Source organism: Brachypodium distachyon, chromosome 1 (assembly GCF_000005505.3).
Source record: "Brachypodium distachyon strain Bd21 chromosome 1, Brachypodium_distachyon_v3.0, whole genome shotgun sequence".
NCBI lineage: Eukaryota > Viridiplantae > Streptophyta > Magnoliopsida > Poales > Poaceae > Brachypodium > Brachypodium distachyon.
Window position 1 is genome coordinate 30256953 of NC_016131.3, and position 17729 is coordinate 30274681.

A 17729-nucleotide genomic window follows, 5' to 3' on the forward strand; every position below is an offset into this window, starting at 1 on the left:
CCAGATATCACTTGTATTCTTGATCAAGTTTTTTTTTTGAGCAATATTCTTGATCAAGTGAGAGTGCAATAAGGCTGTAAGGCTTGATGGCAGTGTGATTACAGAATACAGACTAAACAAGGTGCAAGTCTGGCCTTTCCATCGCCAGGCCTGATCTTAACTCTCCTCTCTGTCTTACTCTCCCATCCGGCAGTCGGCCCAACACCCTTCCCGGGCCTCAAGGATTTGGGCCCAAGTCCCATCGATGCATACAGGGAGACACGGCCCAATACCCTTCGACACCTAGCATACCACCCGCGCGGTCTTGGCGGCCGTCCCTCGCCGTCATCTCCAACTGGGGCGGCGCCTACACCGTCGTCGACCTCTGCCCCGCCGCTCCGTTTCCGTGCTCGGGCTCGTCTCGGCTCCTCCTCGCCATGGGCAAGGCCTCAAAAGACAAGCGGGTAAGCTACCTCCGTCTCTCTCCTCTCAGCCAGCTTCTCCCCTCTTCTCGTCCCGTGCTTCGCTTCGCTGCCTCTTACCGTGCATTTTGCGTTCGATTGGGGTGTTGGCCGTCGCTTGCTCAGGACATCTACTACCGGAAGGCCAAGGAGGAAGGATGGAGAGCTCGCAGCGCCTTCAAGCTCCTCCAGATCGACCAGGAGTTCAACATCTTTCACGGTCTCGTCTCAACCCATCCGCTTGCTCGACATCCTGCCACTGATAAATACTCCATACTTGGTAGTATAGAATTGATGTTGTTCTTTTTCTCTTTTCCTTTTTGCAGGAGTGAAACGTGTCGTTGATTTGTGCGCTGCTCCTGGGAGCTGGAGCCAGGTATGAGTACTCATATGCCCAGTTTACCATCCACACCTGCGTCTGCTCGTCTGGTTGCTTATAGCATTTGCACTTGCAGGTTTTGAGCCGAAATTTGTATTTACCAGCAAAGCTATCATCTGATTGCAAGTAAGTGTTAGTGTCAGTGCGTCACTGTCTGCTCCAGCATTGTATCATTGTTCATATCCGATTACTTTCTTTTTACCCTGTGATATTATACTAGAGATGGTGGCCTCCCTCTCATTGTTGCAATCGATTTGCAACCTATGGCCCCAATTGAAGGGGTTATACAAGTCCAGGGTGACATCACTAATGCTCGAACAGCGGAAGTGGTGAGATGGATAGACACCGAGATAAAATTTCTGCAATTATTTGACTTGCTGTAGCTGATGTAAATATGCTGCCAGGTTATTAGACATTTTGATGGATGCAAAGCAGACTTGGTTGTCTGTGATGGCGCCCCTGATGGTAAGATTGCAATGCTAGAATAGTGGTCCTTAACTCTATTCAAGGTGTTTATGGCACTTGTGTAGGTTCAATTCTTATCTCCTTTCGGATAATTGCAGTTACCGGCCTTCATGATATGGACGAATTTGTTCAGTCCCAGCTTATATTGGCGGTTAGTACATTTTCTGTCTTTGTATATCAATTTAGATCAGAGATTTTTTCTGGAAGCAATTCACATTGACCAGAAGATATGATGCCAACCAAATAAAAATTCTCGTTTTCCATGCATTTTTTTTCGATTAGAGGAACATAGCTCCGATTTTCATTAAATAAACCGATACTAAGAAGTTCAAATGTTCAACACTGCCCAAGAAGGTCCAGACAGGGGAGAATAACAAACATGGCCAGGCTGAGCAAACATCTCAAGACTCGCGAAGCACCATTCAGGTTACATGGGGAACTGCGTGCCCAGGGAGCCTTAAACATGCGATGAACCAAATTGACCAACTCCTATCCTTGACACCGTTGGCCTCCATCTGTACCGAGCATTCATCACCTCCGACGTTGTACGAGATAACATAAGCGTTCCATTCTTGAGCTTGTTCTGGTCAGCGTCGTTTTGGAGTCCATTCTCCATTCCTGACATCAGCCAATGGCAGATGGAGAAGATGACAACAGTAGGATCTTTAAGCAAAACACCTTGAAAATAAGATTGATCCCTAGTCTTCCAAATACTCGAACAAAAGGAAGCAACTCCTATTGCAACATAAGATCGTTGCTTGCCTTTAAAACTGGGCATCCATGTACATAGCTCCTCCACGGAACATGGCACCTTGCTGATACTGAAGTACATCATACCAAACTCCAGCAGTAAGCAGCCACAGGACATTGAAAAAAAATAGATGATCAATTGTTTCCTTGTAGCCACAAAACTCGCATTTTGTAGGTCCACTCCAGCCTCTCCTACTTAAAATATCCCTTGTAAATATGCTATTCTTGCACATTAACCATAAAAAAACTTTCAGAGGAATCCTTGTTTTCCCAGAAATGCACACAAATAATGGCTGCTTGTTTATCTTTAAGTAATAATCTATATAAGGAGCCAACAGTGAATTGCCCAGATTTGGTCAACTTCCAAGGGCATTTATCTTCCTCCTCATTTAGCTGAATATTCAGACATAGGTCCACTAGCTGCTGCCACACAATCAAATTTCCTCCCTAAAAGGTCCTTCTAAATTGAATGTATCTCCAAGCGCACTGGAAAACTTTAGCAAAAGAAGTATACCACTTAGTTGCTAGATCATAGAGTGTAGGGAATTTATGACAAAAAGGTTGATCTCCTATCCAGTGTTCTTCCCAATAGCAAGTTCGCCCCCCCCCCCCCCCCCCCAATTATGAATCTATTTCCTACAACAGTTCATAAAAATATTTTTAACTTGCTTCAGGTGTTGCCAGAAGTGGGATTATCCAGCTTTGTGAGAACATAAGGCTAACATATTTTTCTTAATATATTTAGCCCTAATCTTATCTTGCCATACCCCTAATCCATTTTCAAGCCTCCATAGCCATTTACAAGGTAGTAAACTAATATTTTTAATTTCTAGATCATTGACCCCTAAACCACTATCTTTAGGTTGATGTACATGTGGCCAGCTAACTAAATGGTGCTTTTTAATGCCTTGATCCTCTTGCCATAGTAATCTAGTCTCTTCTTCACCCCTTCACATGCAGTTTATTTTCAATATTCTACCAGAAAATGCTTACTTTTGGTACAATACCTTCTTTGTATTGTATATTAAAATTTGAGTAATTTTACTCGAGCTCTGGATAATTCGTTGTTGTTTATGTTTATAGAACGAACAACACCCTGGTTCCATTAACTCCGTTATGTTTTCCACTAGTTGCAGTTTTCTTCTGCTTAGTTTCCAGATAGAATCTGTATGTTAGCTCGTTTCTTTGGCTAATTTGCATATATATGCCTTGCATTTAGGCACTGACAATTGTGACTCATGTACTCAAAGTTGGTGGAAAATTTGTTGCCAAGATTTTTCGTGGTAAAGATACAAGTCTCTTGTATTGCCAGGTATTGTTGATGCTTGTTTGCCCCTGTTTGGTTAGGAATTTTCATACGTACTTTAGAATCCTTTTGTTTTATCAAGATGCCTGAATCATTATCTTCCGTGTGACTATTTATCTATATATCCTTGCATTACTATTATATCCTTCCACAATCCATTGCTGAAACATTTTGGTGATCAGGAATGAAATTTACATATAATTGATTACTGTAGTCTATATTGTTATCCAAATTGTTGCCTCCAGTGCTTGCCCCATTTTTACTTGGTAAAGCTGTGATAATATGGTTACAATTTCCACACTATTGAGTATTGACTAAAGTGGCATTGAATTTATGGATTCGGTTTATCTCTTTGCACGAGGTGCTTCTGTGGTAAAGGTATACTGCTTCAGCTTCTGACTATCAATGCTTTATGCAGTTAAAGCTGTTCTTCTCACGAGTTACATTTGCGAAGCCCAAAAGTAGCCGCAACTCAAGTATCGGTAAGCCTTTATCCTTAAAAGGGAAATAGATTCATACATACCTTTTGTATTTTTTGCATATAGATTCATACTCCCTCCATCCCAATTTAAATGACGTATTAGGTTTTTCCCCCCAAATTAACCGTCGTACTAGCACTTCCCTAAAAGTACTCATCGGTTTTCTCTCCTATGCATTCATTGTTTGGATGCGCTGGCCAACCGCATGCAGCGTGATTAGTGAAAGAAGGAGATGGCAGCTTGCATGCTCATTGGCGCAAAAACTGCATGAAGCACTAAATCCGCAGCCTGGATTAATGGCATGCAGCTAATTGCGGCCGCGTGTGTGCAGAGGAGCCGTTGTAAAGCTGTGCCTTGGTATACGAGATTAATCTAAAACGACGTTTAAAATGGGAAGGAGGGAGTACATACTTTTTGTGTGTTTGCATATCTTCCCACTATGGTATACGTCATTTTAGTTGCACTACTGACATTCTGATGATGTTTTTGTCCTTTTATTCATCTATATATTTCTGGTTGATGGAAAATGTTTATATGGTCTTATGGTTATCTTTACAGAGGCATTTGCAGTTTGCGAGAATTATTCACCTCCTGAGGGGTTCAAAGAGAAAGACTTATACCACCTGCTAGAGAAAGTGGGAACTCCGTCTGGGGCTGATGATCTAGGTACGAGACAGATATACTCGACTCCTGCTAAGGTGTCCACATATTATACACGTTGCCAACTTCTATGCTTATTCTCCTGCAAAACAAAGAAAAACTTGTTTAAACAAAATCCTATGCTTATTCGCTGTGTGCAGATTGCAGAAGTGGATGGTTGGAGGGGCCAAACAAGGTCTACATTCCGTTTCTAGCTTGCGGTGATCTCAGCGGTTACGATTCGGACCGTTCCTACCCTCTTCCCAGCACAGAAGGCGGCTCCTACCAGAGTCTGGACCCGGTCCAGCCTCCAATCGCCCCACCTTACAAAACCGCGCTGGAGATGAAGAAGGTGTCCAGCCATGGTGCAGTTGCTGCTGATATCAGCAAATCATCTATCGACTCCTGAACTACAATCTTAGATGCAGGTTGTCTGCTCATGTGATTGATCACCATTTGGAAACCCGCGTATCATCAAGCATTGCTGGTCCAGAGAAGAGGCTCAAGTTTAAGCCAAACCTGGTTATCATGATGAATCTGATCTAGATGCAAAGGCATCACCTTATACCTCAACTCACCATGTGAAAGACACGATGCTCTTCTGAATTCATTATATTTGCAATGCAGACTAAAATGCCAATATTGATAGTGTTGTGCTTGTGACTTTGCTTAGTTCTGCTGCGGCTCTGGGAAATAATACCTATGTCCCATGGGACTTTGCTTATGTCCATGATGCTAATGATACTCGTCAGAACAATACATAAATAAATAAAGAACAATACATAATGGTTGTACAGGTGTTGTTGATTTTGTTCCTCGATTTCTTTCTCCGTTACTAAAACTCCGTAGCACATGGATTATTACCAACAAAGGTCTAGAGAAAAAGAGACCCCAGATTGTGTGAAGCTGGACGTCGATGCCTCTTTTGACGCTGACAATCTGCGTGGGACGGCGAGAGCTGTCATTCGCGATCGAGCCGGATATTTCTTTTCTGCTATCACCTGCAAACGGGAAGTTGTGCAGGATGTTCTCTCGGCCGAAGCACATGCCCTTCGCCTCGGGCTAGAACTTGCAGCGTTAACGGGTTGCCACGACTATTTCAGGCTCGCCTCAGATTTTGTGAAGATTTCATTCAGGCATTGTCCTAAGGAGGCCAATTATGTAGCGCACCAGCTTGCTGAGTTAGCGAAGACCAACCCTCCCTCAGTCCTGGTTTCATTCTCCTCCCCCGAGCATAGTTTCTGACTTGATCAAAGATGTAACACTCTATCTGGCATTGGGTATATTGGAACCTAGCAATATTCTCTGATGATCGGACAGGAAAACCCTCTTTAGGTTTGCCCAAGATCTTTGGAATTCATTTATTTCTTGCAGGGGTGGCTTGCTTTGGCTTTGGGGCATTTCATATAACGGGTTTGTATGGTCCTAGGATATGGGTGTCCGATCCTTATGGACTAACTGGAAAAGTACAAGCCGTAAATCCGGCGTGGGGTGCAGAAGGTTTTGATCCTTTTGTTCCGGGGAAATACTTCTCATCATATTGCTGCGGGTACAATGGGTATATTAGCAGGCCTATAAATGAATAAAGAGATTCTTTGTTTTAAAAAAAAAGGAGATCCACATGGGATTAGTACCAACAAAGGTCTACAGAAAAAGAGACCTATCTTAACTAGAGCGATTCTGCAGAGAATAACACACAAAACACAGACACGCACCTCACTCACATCACGTTATGTTGCAAGCGCGGGTGCATGTGTTCCTCAAAAGAGGCGCCCGCGCAGCTGCTGCACCGGAAGTGTCGATATTGATCGTTAGTGCCGGTGCCAAAACCAATTCCGATCCGCCCGCTGCCGCTGCAAGACTGTGCCGACGGCGCTGCCGCCACAGGAGCGTGGCAAGCATGTAGACATTTGTTTATGTAGTACTCCCTCCGTCCCATATTAAATAACGAAATATTACATGTATTTAAACGCCTTTTGGGTATAGATACATCCATACTTGGACAAATTCGAGTCACTTAATATGTGACGGAGGGAGTGGTAAATCACCACCCGCATAAAAGCCCCACCTATCGCGCAGCCAGCAATGTGCCAGGCATCAGCGGTGGGGTTGGGGGTGGAGGTGGGAATGGGCGGGGGCTGTGAAGATGAAGAAGTGATGTATTTTTATGCTTTGCTGGTGGGGAAATCATAGGGAATGAGCGGTGGGTTTGCTGCGCGAAGTGATGAAGATGAAGAAGTGATGTATTTTTCTGTTTAGGTCCTTAATTTTTTGTGCTCTAAGTCATGTATTTTTATGCTTTGCCCTCCCCCACCCACCCCTAATAATTGTATTCTCTATTTTGGCCCTACTTATGATATTTTCCTGCCTCCGCCCCCTGAAAACAGAGTGCGGCTGTGAGACGAAGAAGAAGGGAGAGGGACTGGGTTGGGAGTTTTTCTCACATATAATTTGATGCCTTTGCTCGATGATTTGATGACTACAACCGCGATTCCGCGACCCATCAACCCTTTAGATCCAGAAGGAGCAAAGCCATTCTACTTCAGTCTGGCCGGAGCAGAGAGCAGCAACGAATCAATTTGTTTGGCACGGAAAAAACGAGCCTTGCCATTAGAGAAGCGAGCGCGCGGGTCACAGGGACACGTGGCCCGCAGGGAGATGGCTGACGCCCGTGTTATATCAATCGGTCTAATAAGATTGTTTCACTAATTAAGACCTTGTTTTTTTTGGAAGTCCCCACGGAAACGAGCCCCAGGTCATTTGATTCACCAGCCATCCAGTTTCAAACTGTATGTCAATCAAATGTGCGCACACACACTCACTGGCCGGATACAATAAGATATATATCTTCTAATGAAAGAAAAAAAAAATACATAATACCCTAATTTTTGTCTTTCCAAACATTAGTCGGCGTGCAACTTAATTTTGTCTTTTCAACATCAGACTTCGTTCGGTTTGCTTGGACTCATCTCGCCAGGGGACTAATCTCCATGGACTCGTCTCGGCAAGAATTAATCTCCATAGGGATTGGGTTGATCCCCATCCTCGGACCCAATGAGTTGGGACTAATCCCCGACAACCGTGCAATCCATTTCTCTTATTTCATGTTCGATTGGGGTTTGTTACGTGGATTCAAATTGCAGCAGAATAGTGGGAAGAAAATACAAAATATACAACAAATAGAAAATCCACAATATATTGTACAACATTAGAAAAGGAGCAAATGAACACATGATAGCATTGTGTAAATGGCCAAAATAACCACATTATACAAGAACATTTTGACCGCAATTATACAAGAACATAAGGTACCTAAAACTTCTGATTTCCTTTATTATTGCTTATTACAAGCATAAGTCTCCATGTTACAAGAAAAAATAAATTATAGTTTATTTATCCACTACTCCAGAACACAAATACTGCTGGTTAGATGCCTTTGTGCGTAAGAACCTCAACCGTAACTGGACAGATGAGTTGTGGTTGTTCCAACATTTCTGTAGTCCAGAACAATCAATAGGCTGCAACCAAAAGGACAGGAGTGACAATAGCATTGTAGTGGGTTGAATATATCTACTCCCATGCATGTGTTTGCAGATTGCAAGAATACAAGAATAAAATCATTCGTAGTTTTTTTCCAAAGTGTTGAGTTGAGAATTAGCAATGCATATTTGAGAAGATTATAAAATAATTTGGATTATTGGAGGAGGAAGATATTTACAAGGAGCTTTCCAGTGAATATGAGAAGATTGAAATATTCTAGAAGGCTTGAGAATTTATTACTATCTATTAAATTGTAGTTGGTGGTGAGAACCACGGGCGTTGCCCGTACGTCGTCTCCCTGGCACAAAATCCCATCCAAGTCAAACACGAACTCCCCCCACCCTGCCTCCTCACATCCCATCTCTAACACGAACTCGAGCAATCCGATCCAAATCCCTAATCTCTTCCTTGCCCCGCATCCTCCTCGCACGCACGCCCCGATCCGCCTCCTTCCCCCTCTCTGCCTCCTCACGTCCATCTCTAACACGAACTCGAGCAATGCGATCCAAATCGATCCAAATCAAGAGAGCTAGAGAACCAAATCTCGCCAAGGCCATGATACTCCTCCATCCCCCCAATCTTCGTCCTGGCCGACTCTTCTCTGGATGCCACAGTTTTGCCATGACCGCTGCTACTCCTCCCGTCCTCTCCCGCCCCCCACCCCTCTGTCCTGACTGCCACCGTCGACGGCCGGCGGCTCTGCATGTCATCGCCGGCGGCCTCGAGCCCACAGAGTTGTAAGAGCAGCATCCTGCAAGTGCCACCTGCACACGCGTCTAGAGCTCCTTGCCGACGCAACATTGACAATTGGGGCCAAGGACGAAGTAGAGCAAGGTATTCTCACCTTGCAAAAACCAAATTGACGTCGAGGATGCCGTCCCGACCTTCACGGTAGCCTTCTTCTCCTTGCTCGTGCTACTCTAGGCATTGCCAATGCCGACGAGGGGGCGGCGCTGCTCCACCGCTGCGACGCGGCCGCGGGAGACTGCGAGATGCTCCTCTTCGGCCGCGGCTCCCGTCGACTGTCCCTGGCCCTCTCCGGCTACGATGCTGACCACCACCACGACCCCGCCTCCCTCTCCGACCCCCTCGGCTGCTTCCACCCGATGACCGTTCTTGCAAGCAGGGCGGCGCAAGCAGGTGAGCAGCCACGGGCTGAGCAAGGCCGCCGGCGTCCCGTGAAGGACGCGGCATCGGCGGGCGGAGTAGGGCGTGGGACACCGCTGGCGGCTCCTGTGGGGGGGGGGGGGGGGGGGGGCGGCCGGCGCAGGCAGCGGCGGGCAGCGGGCGGTGCGAGCAGAGGCTATGAGAGGAGGCAGGGCCGGTGGCTAGAGGAGGAAGAAGATGCTTTTCGGTGGGTGCGGGATGAAACCAACCGTTTTTAGGAGATGGAGTTGCTTGTTTCGGTTTGCTTGGGACGCTGAAGACATTAGGATTTTTCGTCCGGGAGATCGGATCCCCGAAAAGATTTTCAGGATCAGCCCTCATTTACGGGATTTGTTCCGGTCAGTTTTTCCTACCAAATCCTTAAAAGCGCGGTTATTTTTCAAATCTGGCGTTTTTACCGTTTGGACCGTTCCTACCCTCTTCCAAACACCGAAGGTGGCTCCTACCAACCAGAGCCTGGATCCGGTCCAGCCTCCAATCACCCCACCTTACAAAAGTAACAAAACCGCATTGGAGATGAAGAAGGCGTCCAGTCACGGCATGGGTGCTGCTGATATCAGCAAATCATCTCTCAATTCCTGAACTACGGTACAATCTTAGACGCAGTTTGTGTTCATGTTGACTGATCACCACATGGAAACCCGCGTATCCCAGAGCATGGTTGGTCCAGCCAGAGAAGAGGCTCAAGTTTAAGCCGAACATGGTTATCATGATGAATCTGTTCTAGATGCAAATGCAACATCACCTGATACCTCAACTTACCATGTGAGAGACGCGATATTCTTTTCTGAATTCATTATAGTTGTAATGCAGAATAAAATGTTCCGGTCCTGGATATTGTTTATTCCGCATCTTCTGGATATTGTTTCCATCGTGTTTGTTCGTAAGTAGGAGGAACATGCAGGTATAGGTGTCAGGCAGAGCTCCGCTGTCAAGCCGCTGCCGCAGCATGTGGATTTTTATACTTCGTTTTGAAACTGGAGACACGGATCCAGTTCTACACTAATTCGTGCTTTCCCGTTGCGGGATCTGAGTTCTTGGCATTTCGTCATGGCGTACGTTATGCTATTGTTCATGAGTTTTAAGCTCATGCTAAAAATCTATATCCCGTTTCGCTCCTATCATTTGGGTTTGGAATCCTTAAATTTATTCTGAAATTTTTATTGTAAATTTCAGAAACCAACGTTTTTTTTGGCTGGTATAAAATTGGATATTATAGGAATTCGATTTAAAATTTCATGGAACCACGCCTATACGTGACCACAATTCTTTTCTAGACGACACCATTTCTCTGGATTTGTATTTCATACTACAAATTCATGTGACAGACAAACATGATTTTTGAATTCATAATTCAAATTGAACCAAATAAATTCCTATCAAAATTTTGGTTTCATTTCATTCCTACAAAATGAAATGTAAAGAGAGCTAGCAAACAGGCTGTATAATTTAATCATCGGAATAACCCATAGGAGTTTACCATTATTTTGATCCAAAAGGTTTTCAAAACAAAATTCCTACGCATCGAAGTCCTCCAAAATTCCTACAAAATTCTTTCACTCCAAATAAACCCTATACCATGAAATTTTGAAATCTTAATTTGATCCGGAACTTGATAAATAAAAAAGATAAATCTAGATGTTAATAGTACTAGTACCAAATTCAAGTCAATTATAAAGTAACGGTATCGTGTTGATATCACCGTTCAAATATTGAAAATCTCGGTTAAAATTGCACATCGGTAAAACTAAGATTTTCTATTAAAAAAAATGTTTGTAACTTTAGTAAAATGAAATGTTAGCGCACTTTTTTTATTTGTCAGTTAGATGAGGCTGATTGAATGGTAAACAAAAACAGTTTAGAAATGTGACCCAACGAATCCCCACTCCCCGGCAGGCGGTAGCTGGCTGCGAACTGCTGGGAGCTCTCGCAGTCGTTGACTAGCCACTACCGTGTACATGTACAATTCCATGTACTCCGTAGTCCGTACAATACACAACCATCACCATCTCTCTTCCATTTGGAAAGGAAAGCAGCTCGGCGTGCTCCTTCGGCTCAGCTCCACCGGCACCGGCGCCCGTGCAAATCAATCATCACTTTCAGCTCCTATGCTGCTCGGGGTGGCCAAGCTGCAGCTGCAGGCCACCGCCGCGGCGGCGTTCCGGAGGAACGGCACCCGCCGCCGCCCCCTTCTCGTCCCCGTCCCCGCTCGCCACCCGTCGGGCGCCTCAGCCGGCAGATTCGCCGCCTGCTTCGTCGCGTGCCTCCTCGCCCTCGCCGCCGCCACCGTCCTCGCGCTCACCCTCCGCCGCCTCGACCCCGACGCCGCCTCGCCACGGTATCTGCTCGGCTAATTACCCGCAGCAGCTGCTGCTGTAGCTAATACTGTCTTCTTCTTCTCCTCTGCAGCGGCGGCGGCGGCGGCTATGTCGTGGTGGTCAACACGTGGAAGCGCTACGGGCTCCTCAGGAGAGCCGTGGCGCACTACTCCGGCTGCGCCGGCGTGGACGCCGTCCACGTCGTGTGGAGCGAGCCGCGGGAGCCGCCTGAGGCCCTGCGCCGGAGCGTCCTCAACTGCAGCTCCGCCGCGGAGGTGCGCTTCGAGGTCAACCGGGAGGACAGCCTCAACAACAGGTTCAGGCCGATCCAGGGGCTCAGGACGGACGCCGTCTTCTCCGTCGACGACGACCTCATCGTCCCGTGCGCCACGCTGCGCTTCGCCTTCTCAGTCTGGCGGAGCGCGCCCTCTGCCATGGTGGGCTTCGTGCCCCGAATGCACTGGCTTGCTGACCCGGTATGGATGGGCGAACAGCAGAACGAGCAGTGTTTCTATATTCTAGTGTGTGTAGAGATGATGAGAAAGAAGTTTGTGTGATTGGAATTAGCTACTTGTTGGTGCATTTTTAATTCAGCATGGATAGTGAAGTTAGTTATCTTAATTGGAGTAATTGCTTCTGCAGAGAAGCAATACAGAGGAATTCCGATATGCAAGCTGGTGGTCAGTTTGGAGGACAGGGACATACAGTATGATTCTTTCAAAAGCGAGTTTTTTCCACAAGAAGTATTTGGATCTATATACCAATCATATGCTACCGTCTATTCGTGATTATGTGACAGAGAACAGGTATAACTCTATATCAACGCATGGCCTATGTTTTGAATGCTTTCTTCAGTTATGTTCCATGATGCTGAGATAATACCCTATGTGGTATGTATTAAGATTTCCAGATTTATACTTATGCTTCCCAGGAATTGTGAGGATATTGCTATTTCTTTTCTCGTTGCAAATGTAACTGGAGCTCCACCTATATGGGTCCAAGGTCAGTAACCATCCTTGTGCAGCAGTAAGATTCCTCAGTGCCATCTTCTAAGAAACTTATACCGTTGTACATCCCTATTTATTTGAATAAGTTCACACATAATACGCTGCATTGATCTTCGCCTTTTCTCAGTATCGATAAATTCCATCTTTGGAGTATAACTAGTGATACTCAGTTTTACTTATGGCGAATTCTTTAGACTGTCTATCTTAATGTCTTTTGCCTGTCATTTTACCATTCAAATGGATTATCAGCAGAAATAGGGATCTAGGAACCATATCCTGCTATACTCTTGTGGTTACTATGTACGGGATCTGTGCAGTTCGTATTGTTTAACTGTAGAATAAAATAAGAATTTGTGAATTGATTATTATTCAGAAGAGGTTTCAGTTAGAGCGTGTTATTTATGCACACACGGTATCTCATCTGTGGTTAGCTCTCTAATTGTTTGACAATATTGCTGTGCCCTTTTACTTTTCCATGCATATGTAATTTCTAATTCAAGTTCTCCAGATGGTTTAGTCAAGTAGTTCAAGTATCTTAATTCTTAACTTTTTTCGGAAAGGAGGAAACCCCCTGGCAACTTAATTCTTAGCTGTATGCATATGCCTATCAAACTGTGAAAATAATCAATTAGTCAAAGTATCTTAATTCTTACCATTTTGGCTTCGATGCATACAAAAGTCACTTTATGTTTCCTTGAAATCCTGGTTTAACTGTATTACAGTAACTCTACCCATCCCTCTACTTTCTATTAAGAAAGCATCAAGTTACTGTAGGTTGTCTGAAAATTTGTTGCATTCCTATCAGGAGGTCACACTCATGCCCAGATTATTGATATTACTGCAGGAAGGATATACGAGATCGGATCAAGTGGCATCAGCAGTTTAAAAGGCCACGATCTGCAGAGATCTAGATGTCTGAATAAATTCGCTGCCATGTATGGACATATGCCCCTGGTAGCAACCACAGCCAAGGCTGTTGATAGCCGAACTAGTTGGTTCTGGTGATACGTTTTTCAGTTCGGTCTAGCCCTGTTTTGCCTTCACCTATTAGGGTCTGCCTAGCACATACTATCAGGCTAGCGTACTTGTACATAATTCAACAACTTCTGAGAACACATACCAGATTACTGACACGCTGAATCGAAGGTACAGTGCCCCTCTAAATGATATATGGCTCTTTGTAAATTGTGTGCCGGGAAACTGAATCTGTTTATGAACTTGCACTTCCTTTTAGGCAGGCATAATACCAATTCTTATTTCTCGCATCTCATATTTGAAGATACAGCTATATGTAACATTGCACATGCCAGAAGATATTTTGGGTGTGGATTAAAAAAAATTACGCAAAACCACCACAGTTGGAGCAACCTTCTAGGAAAACCACATTCATAGATAATAAAAAACAAAACTACGTGAAATTCAACAACAAATTCTTTCAACGCATCAAATACCAAAATGTTGAGCATGGCATAACAAAATCATATATCCATAAGCGCACAATGAAATACTATGACACAATGGTTATCGTCAATGGTGCTTTTGTCGGAGGGCGTCAGGGGCTTCCCTCCTTTTCGAAAAAAAAGCAATGGTGCTTTTCTATAACAACTAGCAACAGCACGAAGTCTAATGCTATAACAGGCTTGAAATTTTAGAGAAAAGTATTTTGTTGTAATTACAAGTTCACATAGACTACTGGGCAACAAGTGAGCAAAATTATGCCACATGCATGGTTGAAGAATATCCCACTTCTAATTCAATTTTTCAATTTTATTAGTTTAAATTTTGAATTAGCAAATATCAAATGAACTAGAAGTGGGACCTAAGTGGGACCCCACTTACATCCCTACTTAATGGATTTTGTAGTCTCCTCAGGTAAATCCTTGCAACTCTCCTCATTGGCACAGTCCACTTCCGATGGCTTCAACCAATCTGATTCTTCCACAGGCTGAAATATTGAGGTACAAAAGCAAGTGTCATCATATTCTTCACAGCGCCCTTCCTCCCGAGTTCTTGCTTCTTCCTTCGCCCGATGAACTGCTTTCTTCATTTCCTCACGCATGTGCTTATGTTTCTTGCTCTCGGCGCTTCTCCGCAGAGCTTCCAACTTCTTCCTCTCTTGCTCCTCCATTAGCTCCTTACGCTGCTGCATCAGCGTCTCTCTGTCCTGATGATCTTGCTTGGCATGCATGATATTTTTTTCTCGCTCCTCTTGCTCATACATCTGGTAAAGCTTCTTGATCAGATTCTCCACAAGGACAGTTATGTCTATACAATCAAGACCAACCCTGACATATAATGGCTCTTCCGTGAACTTGGAAGAGACATGGAACCATCGTTCGGTAAAGGTCAAGGCCACAGTGATGGAATAGCTGTGCAACATAAAGACAATGTCATGAAGCTTAACACCAAGTCCTCCTACACAGGACATAATAGAAATTCCATCACCCCCGGGCAGCCTCTTGATAACAGCAACCTCCCTGAGCGGCACTGAGGAGCCCTCCTCGAAGACAACATCATCGACCCAAGGTCTTCCCATGTATGTAACGTCGATATGGAAGGAGAGCGCACCGGGTTGCCCACCGTCTCCTGCCTGCTCCAGATGAAGACCATCCGGTCCTGTCGCCACGCGTGCGACGCGCAAGGCGTTCGTGTATCCCGCTCGTTCCGGATTGAAGCGGGCTTGCTTCTTCTGCAACCACGATACTTGCGCTTTCTTGGCTGATGCCTTCATCTTGAAGAGAAGAAAGGGGCACTTGGCGTCGATTCCTTTCGCTGGCAGAATAACGGGGGTACTCCCATTCATACAGTTCGGGGTCCTTGCGTCGTGCCCTGCTGAAGGAGGTCTGTAGCAGCTTGAATAGGCGAGCATATATCTCCTCCTCGGCCTTTGGCCCTCCCATACGGACGGCGAGGGAGAGGGCATCTTCCGCCTTGAGCCCGCAACGGAAGGCGAGGTAGAGCACATCCTCCGGCCTGAGATCGCTTTGAGCGGCGAGGGAGCAGATCTCCTCCACATCTTTGGCCTTGGGTGTGTTCCCGGCGTCGAGGTAGATGGCCATCTTGGCCATTAGCCCGGCCTGTATGGCGAGCGAGAGGGCCTTCTCCCTCTGGACGGCGACGGAGTGGACCTCCTCCGCATCCTCGGCCTCGATCCTGCTCCGGATGGCGAGAAGAGCGAATCTCCGGTCGATGTGGGCGGAACCGACCTCCTTCCGCGCCTCTCCGGCTCCAATCGGTCGCTACGGATCTTCGCCGTCGAGGAGAGGATTAGGGTTTGGTTGCAAATTTTCCTTTTCTTTTTTCTACCGGAGAGCTGCAAATTTTCTTTTCTCTTTGGGGGGGACTGGAGGAGGAAGGGCGAGGGAAGTCTGTTTCTGGTGTTTCCTCGTAATGTTTTTTGAGAAGGAAAAAAGGGGTACGCCGCGGCCCGCGGCCCAGACAACCTTAGTCCAGAAAAGGCCATAGGCTAGAAAGGAAACCCATGCGCATACCGCGCGTCGGCTTGGTCCGGCCCAATATATATTAAAGAAAAAGAAAAATCAAGATACAAGGAAAGGAGCCGTAGTTCTGAGGGGCTAACTCGTCTGTGGCTGTGGCCATCGCAGCAAGATTCTGAGGATAAGGGGACACTTCCTCTCCATTGCACTTAGTTTCTCACAAAACACGCCGTAGTTCTGGACTGATCGATCTTTGCTCCTCCTCCTCCTCCTCCAAGAAATCTTCCTTACCTGAATAAAGAAGATCTCTCGGGCTATCGGGTTATCGAATCGATGGTGGCCATCGTCACCGAAGCATGGACGCTCGCCGGCTGTGGCTCGGCGTCCTCCAAGCCGTCATCACCGGCGGCGGCGGCTCAGGAGGGACTCCCCCTGCTGCTGCATCCCACTGCTGCTTCTGCAGGCGCCAAGGCCAAGAAGTTCAGAGCGGTGGCCATGGATAGCAGCAGCAGCAAATGCCAGGATAATGCCGCCGTCGTTGTCGTCGGGCGGCGCCGCGGCATGGCGTCGTGCCTGCTGGCCGCGCTGGCGCTCGCCGCGTCCGGCGCCGGAGCCGCGCGGGCCGCCATCCTGGAGGCGGACGACGACCTGGAGCTGCTGGAGCGCGTCAAGGAGGACAAGAAGAAGCGGCTCCAGAAGCAGGGGCTCATCAACTCCTCGGCCGCCGAGACAGGTCAGCTCCATCGATTGATTAGCAAACTCATCAGCAATAAGTAACTTTGCTTATGATCAAGCTAGCAGGAGCAGTGGTAATTAATCCTTAACCACCACAGGGTATCTGCAGGACCTCGTCTACAAGCTGAGCAAGGTGGGGCAGGCAATTGACAAGGACGACCTCGCCGCCGCCGGCGACACCCTCGGCCCGAGCTCCGACGCTCCCTGGGTGCAGAACATCAATGCAGCTTTCTCCAAGGCAAGAGCTCTTAACAAAAACGCATGTACTTCCATACAGGTTTCTGCTAAGCAGATTTTCATGTGATTTTAATCATTGTATATGTGTGCTAACAGCTTAGCTCAAGCACTGAGGAGAAGAGTGCAGTCGACAGCTTCAACTCCTCCTTGGCCTCATTGTTTACATCAGGTATATATTTCTTTTGATCCTTAATGGCTTGTTACTGGTGCACCGAATATCATCTCAGTCCCAGAATAATGATTTCCACTAATCATTTCTGCAGTGAGCAACCGTGACGTCCAGTCCTCCAAGTCGGCGTTCGTATCGTCTGCAACAGCGTTGGAGAAGTGGGTAACATTGGCCGGGTTGACCGGCAAGCTCAAAGGCTTCTGAATTTCTGAGATGGGTCGATTTGCCTGGATGATGTTGTTTTCCTTCTCTTCAAGCAATGTCCGCAGATGTCTCTCTCAGATGTTCCAGAAGACAAGCAAGAATGTTTTTTGTCCAAGATAGATATGTGGATTCTGCAGCTGTTCATCTTTATAAGAGGGTACCGTAACCGAGGCTTCAGATAAACATCTGCGAGGATCAATCCCCGTTCCATCTGTTTTTCTTCCCGAAAGTAAAAGGCACCGTTCATATTAAGAAATTCGATGCATTGTATTAGGAAACTATAAGCAAACAGTAAATAAAAATAGCAACCTTTGTCTAGAACTCATTTGCAAGCATTTGATTGCATCTGTTGTTGCCCTCAGATAGTAAAATGTGTTGTATGAAATTTATGTATATATGTATTGCTCATTATAGCCATCACAAATTAAACTCTGATTTCAGCATTCACTGGGAATTA

General features: G+C 46.0%; 3 protein-coding genes and 1 long non-coding RNA gene across 10 annotated transcripts; 3 read left to right on the forward strand and 1 right to left on the reverse strand.

The window, feature by feature from the left end:
* Positions 1–272: 272 nt before the first annotated feature.
* LOC100824779 (putative tRNA (cytidine(32)/guanosine(34)-2'-O)-methyltransferase) lies at positions 273–5182 on the forward strand. 2 transcript variants are annotated; one of them, XM_024457952.1, is made up of 11 exons: positions 273–443; positions 567–660; positions 767–816; positions 896–945; positions 1040–1148; positions 1224–1284; positions 1383–1435; positions 3254–3346; positions 3759–3822; positions 4378–4517; positions 4620–4821. In XM_024457952.1, the coding sequence occupies exons 1-11, from the start codon at positions 417–419 to the stop codon at positions 4671–4673; spliced, it is 795 nt and encodes a 264-aa protein (XP_024313720.1). In that variant the 5' UTR covers positions 273–416; the 3' UTR covers positions 4674–4821. The 2 variants fall into 2 exon arrangements, with proteins under 2 accessions (XP_024313720.1, XP_003563527.1); XM_003563479.4 differs by having other exon boundaries at positions 276–443; positions 4378–4485; positions 4620–5182.
* A 2497-nt stretch (positions 5183–7679) lies between these two features.
* LOC112271076 lies at positions 7680–9250 on the reverse strand. Its single transcript, XR_002963881.1, has 2 exons — positions 8843–9250; positions 7680–8762 (listed from the first exon to the last, which is right to left on the reverse strand). It is a non-coding gene; the product is annotated as an uncharacterized LOC112271076 (long non-coding RNA).
* Positions 9251–11044: 1794 nt separating this feature from the next.
* On the forward strand, positions 11045–13755 carry LOC100829754 (glycosyltransferase family 64 protein C4). 6 transcript variants are annotated; one of them, XM_024459661.1, is made up of 5 exons: positions 11045–11503; positions 11575–11959; positions 12126–12289; positions 12386–12485; positions 13316–13448. In XM_024459661.1, exons 1-4 carry the CDS (start codon positions 11124–11126, stop codon positions 12456–12458), a joined length of 1002 nt encoding a protein of 333 aa, XP_024315429.1. In that variant the 5' UTR covers positions 11045–11123; the 3' UTR covers positions 12459–12485; positions 13316–13448. The 6 variants fall into 6 exon arrangements, with proteins under 6 accessions (XP_024315429.1, XP_024315425.1, XP_014757420.1 ...); XM_024459657.1 differs by having other exon boundaries at positions 13296–13433; XM_014901934.2 differs by having other exon boundaries at positions 11047–11503; positions 13335–13472.
* A 2305-nt stretch (positions 13756–16060) lies between these two features.
* On the forward strand, positions 16061–17661 carry LOC100825081 (thylakoid lumenal 16.5 kDa protein, chloroplastic). The gene is made up of 4 exons (XM_003563480.4): positions 16061–16660; positions 16761–16900; positions 16996–17068; positions 17163–17661. Exons 1-4 carry the CDS (start codon positions 16261–16263, stop codon positions 17270–17272), a joined length of 723 nt encoding a protein of 240 aa, XP_003563528.1. The 5' UTR covers positions 16061–16260; the 3' UTR covers positions 17273–17661.
* The last annotated feature ends 68 nt before the right edge of the window (positions 17662–17729 follow it).

Bases quoted from the DNA above. Each gene is read 5' to 3' on its own strand.
- LOC100824779 (XM_003563479.4), top strand. From the start codon at position 417: ATGGGCAAGGCCTCAAAAGACAAGCGG. The intron at 444-566 runs GTAAGCTACCTC...TCGCTTGCTCAG, and splicing joins AGGCCTCAAAAGACAAGCGG to GACATCTACTACCGGAAGGC. The intron at 1,285-1,382 runs GTAAGATTGCAA...GGATAATTGCAG, and splicing joins CTGTGATGGCGCCCCTGATG to TTACCGGCCTTCATGATATG.
- LOC100829754 (XM_024459653.1), top strand. From the start codon at position 11,124: ATGTACAATTCCATGTACTCCGTAGTCCGTACAATACACAACCATCAC. The intron at 12,290-12,414 runs GTATAACTCTAT...TATGCTTCCCAG, and splicing joins GATTATGTGACAGAGAACAG to GAATTGTGAGGATATTGCTA. The intron at 12,486-13,295 runs GTCAGTAACCAT...CATTCCTATCAG, and splicing joins TCCACCTATATGGGTCCAAG to GAGGTCACACTCATGCCCAG.
- LOC100825081 (XM_003563480.4), top strand. From the start codon at position 16,261: ATGGTGGCCATCGTCACCGAAGCATGGACGCTCGCCGGCTGTGGCTCG. The intron at 16,901-16,995 runs GCAAGAGCTCTT...GTGTGCTAACAG, and splicing joins TCAATGCAGCTTTCTCCAAG to CTTAGCTCAAGCACTGAGGA. The intron at 17,069-17,162 runs GTATATATTTCT...TCATTTCTGCAG, and splicing joins GGCCTCATTGTTTACATCAG to TGAGCAACCGTGACGTCCAG.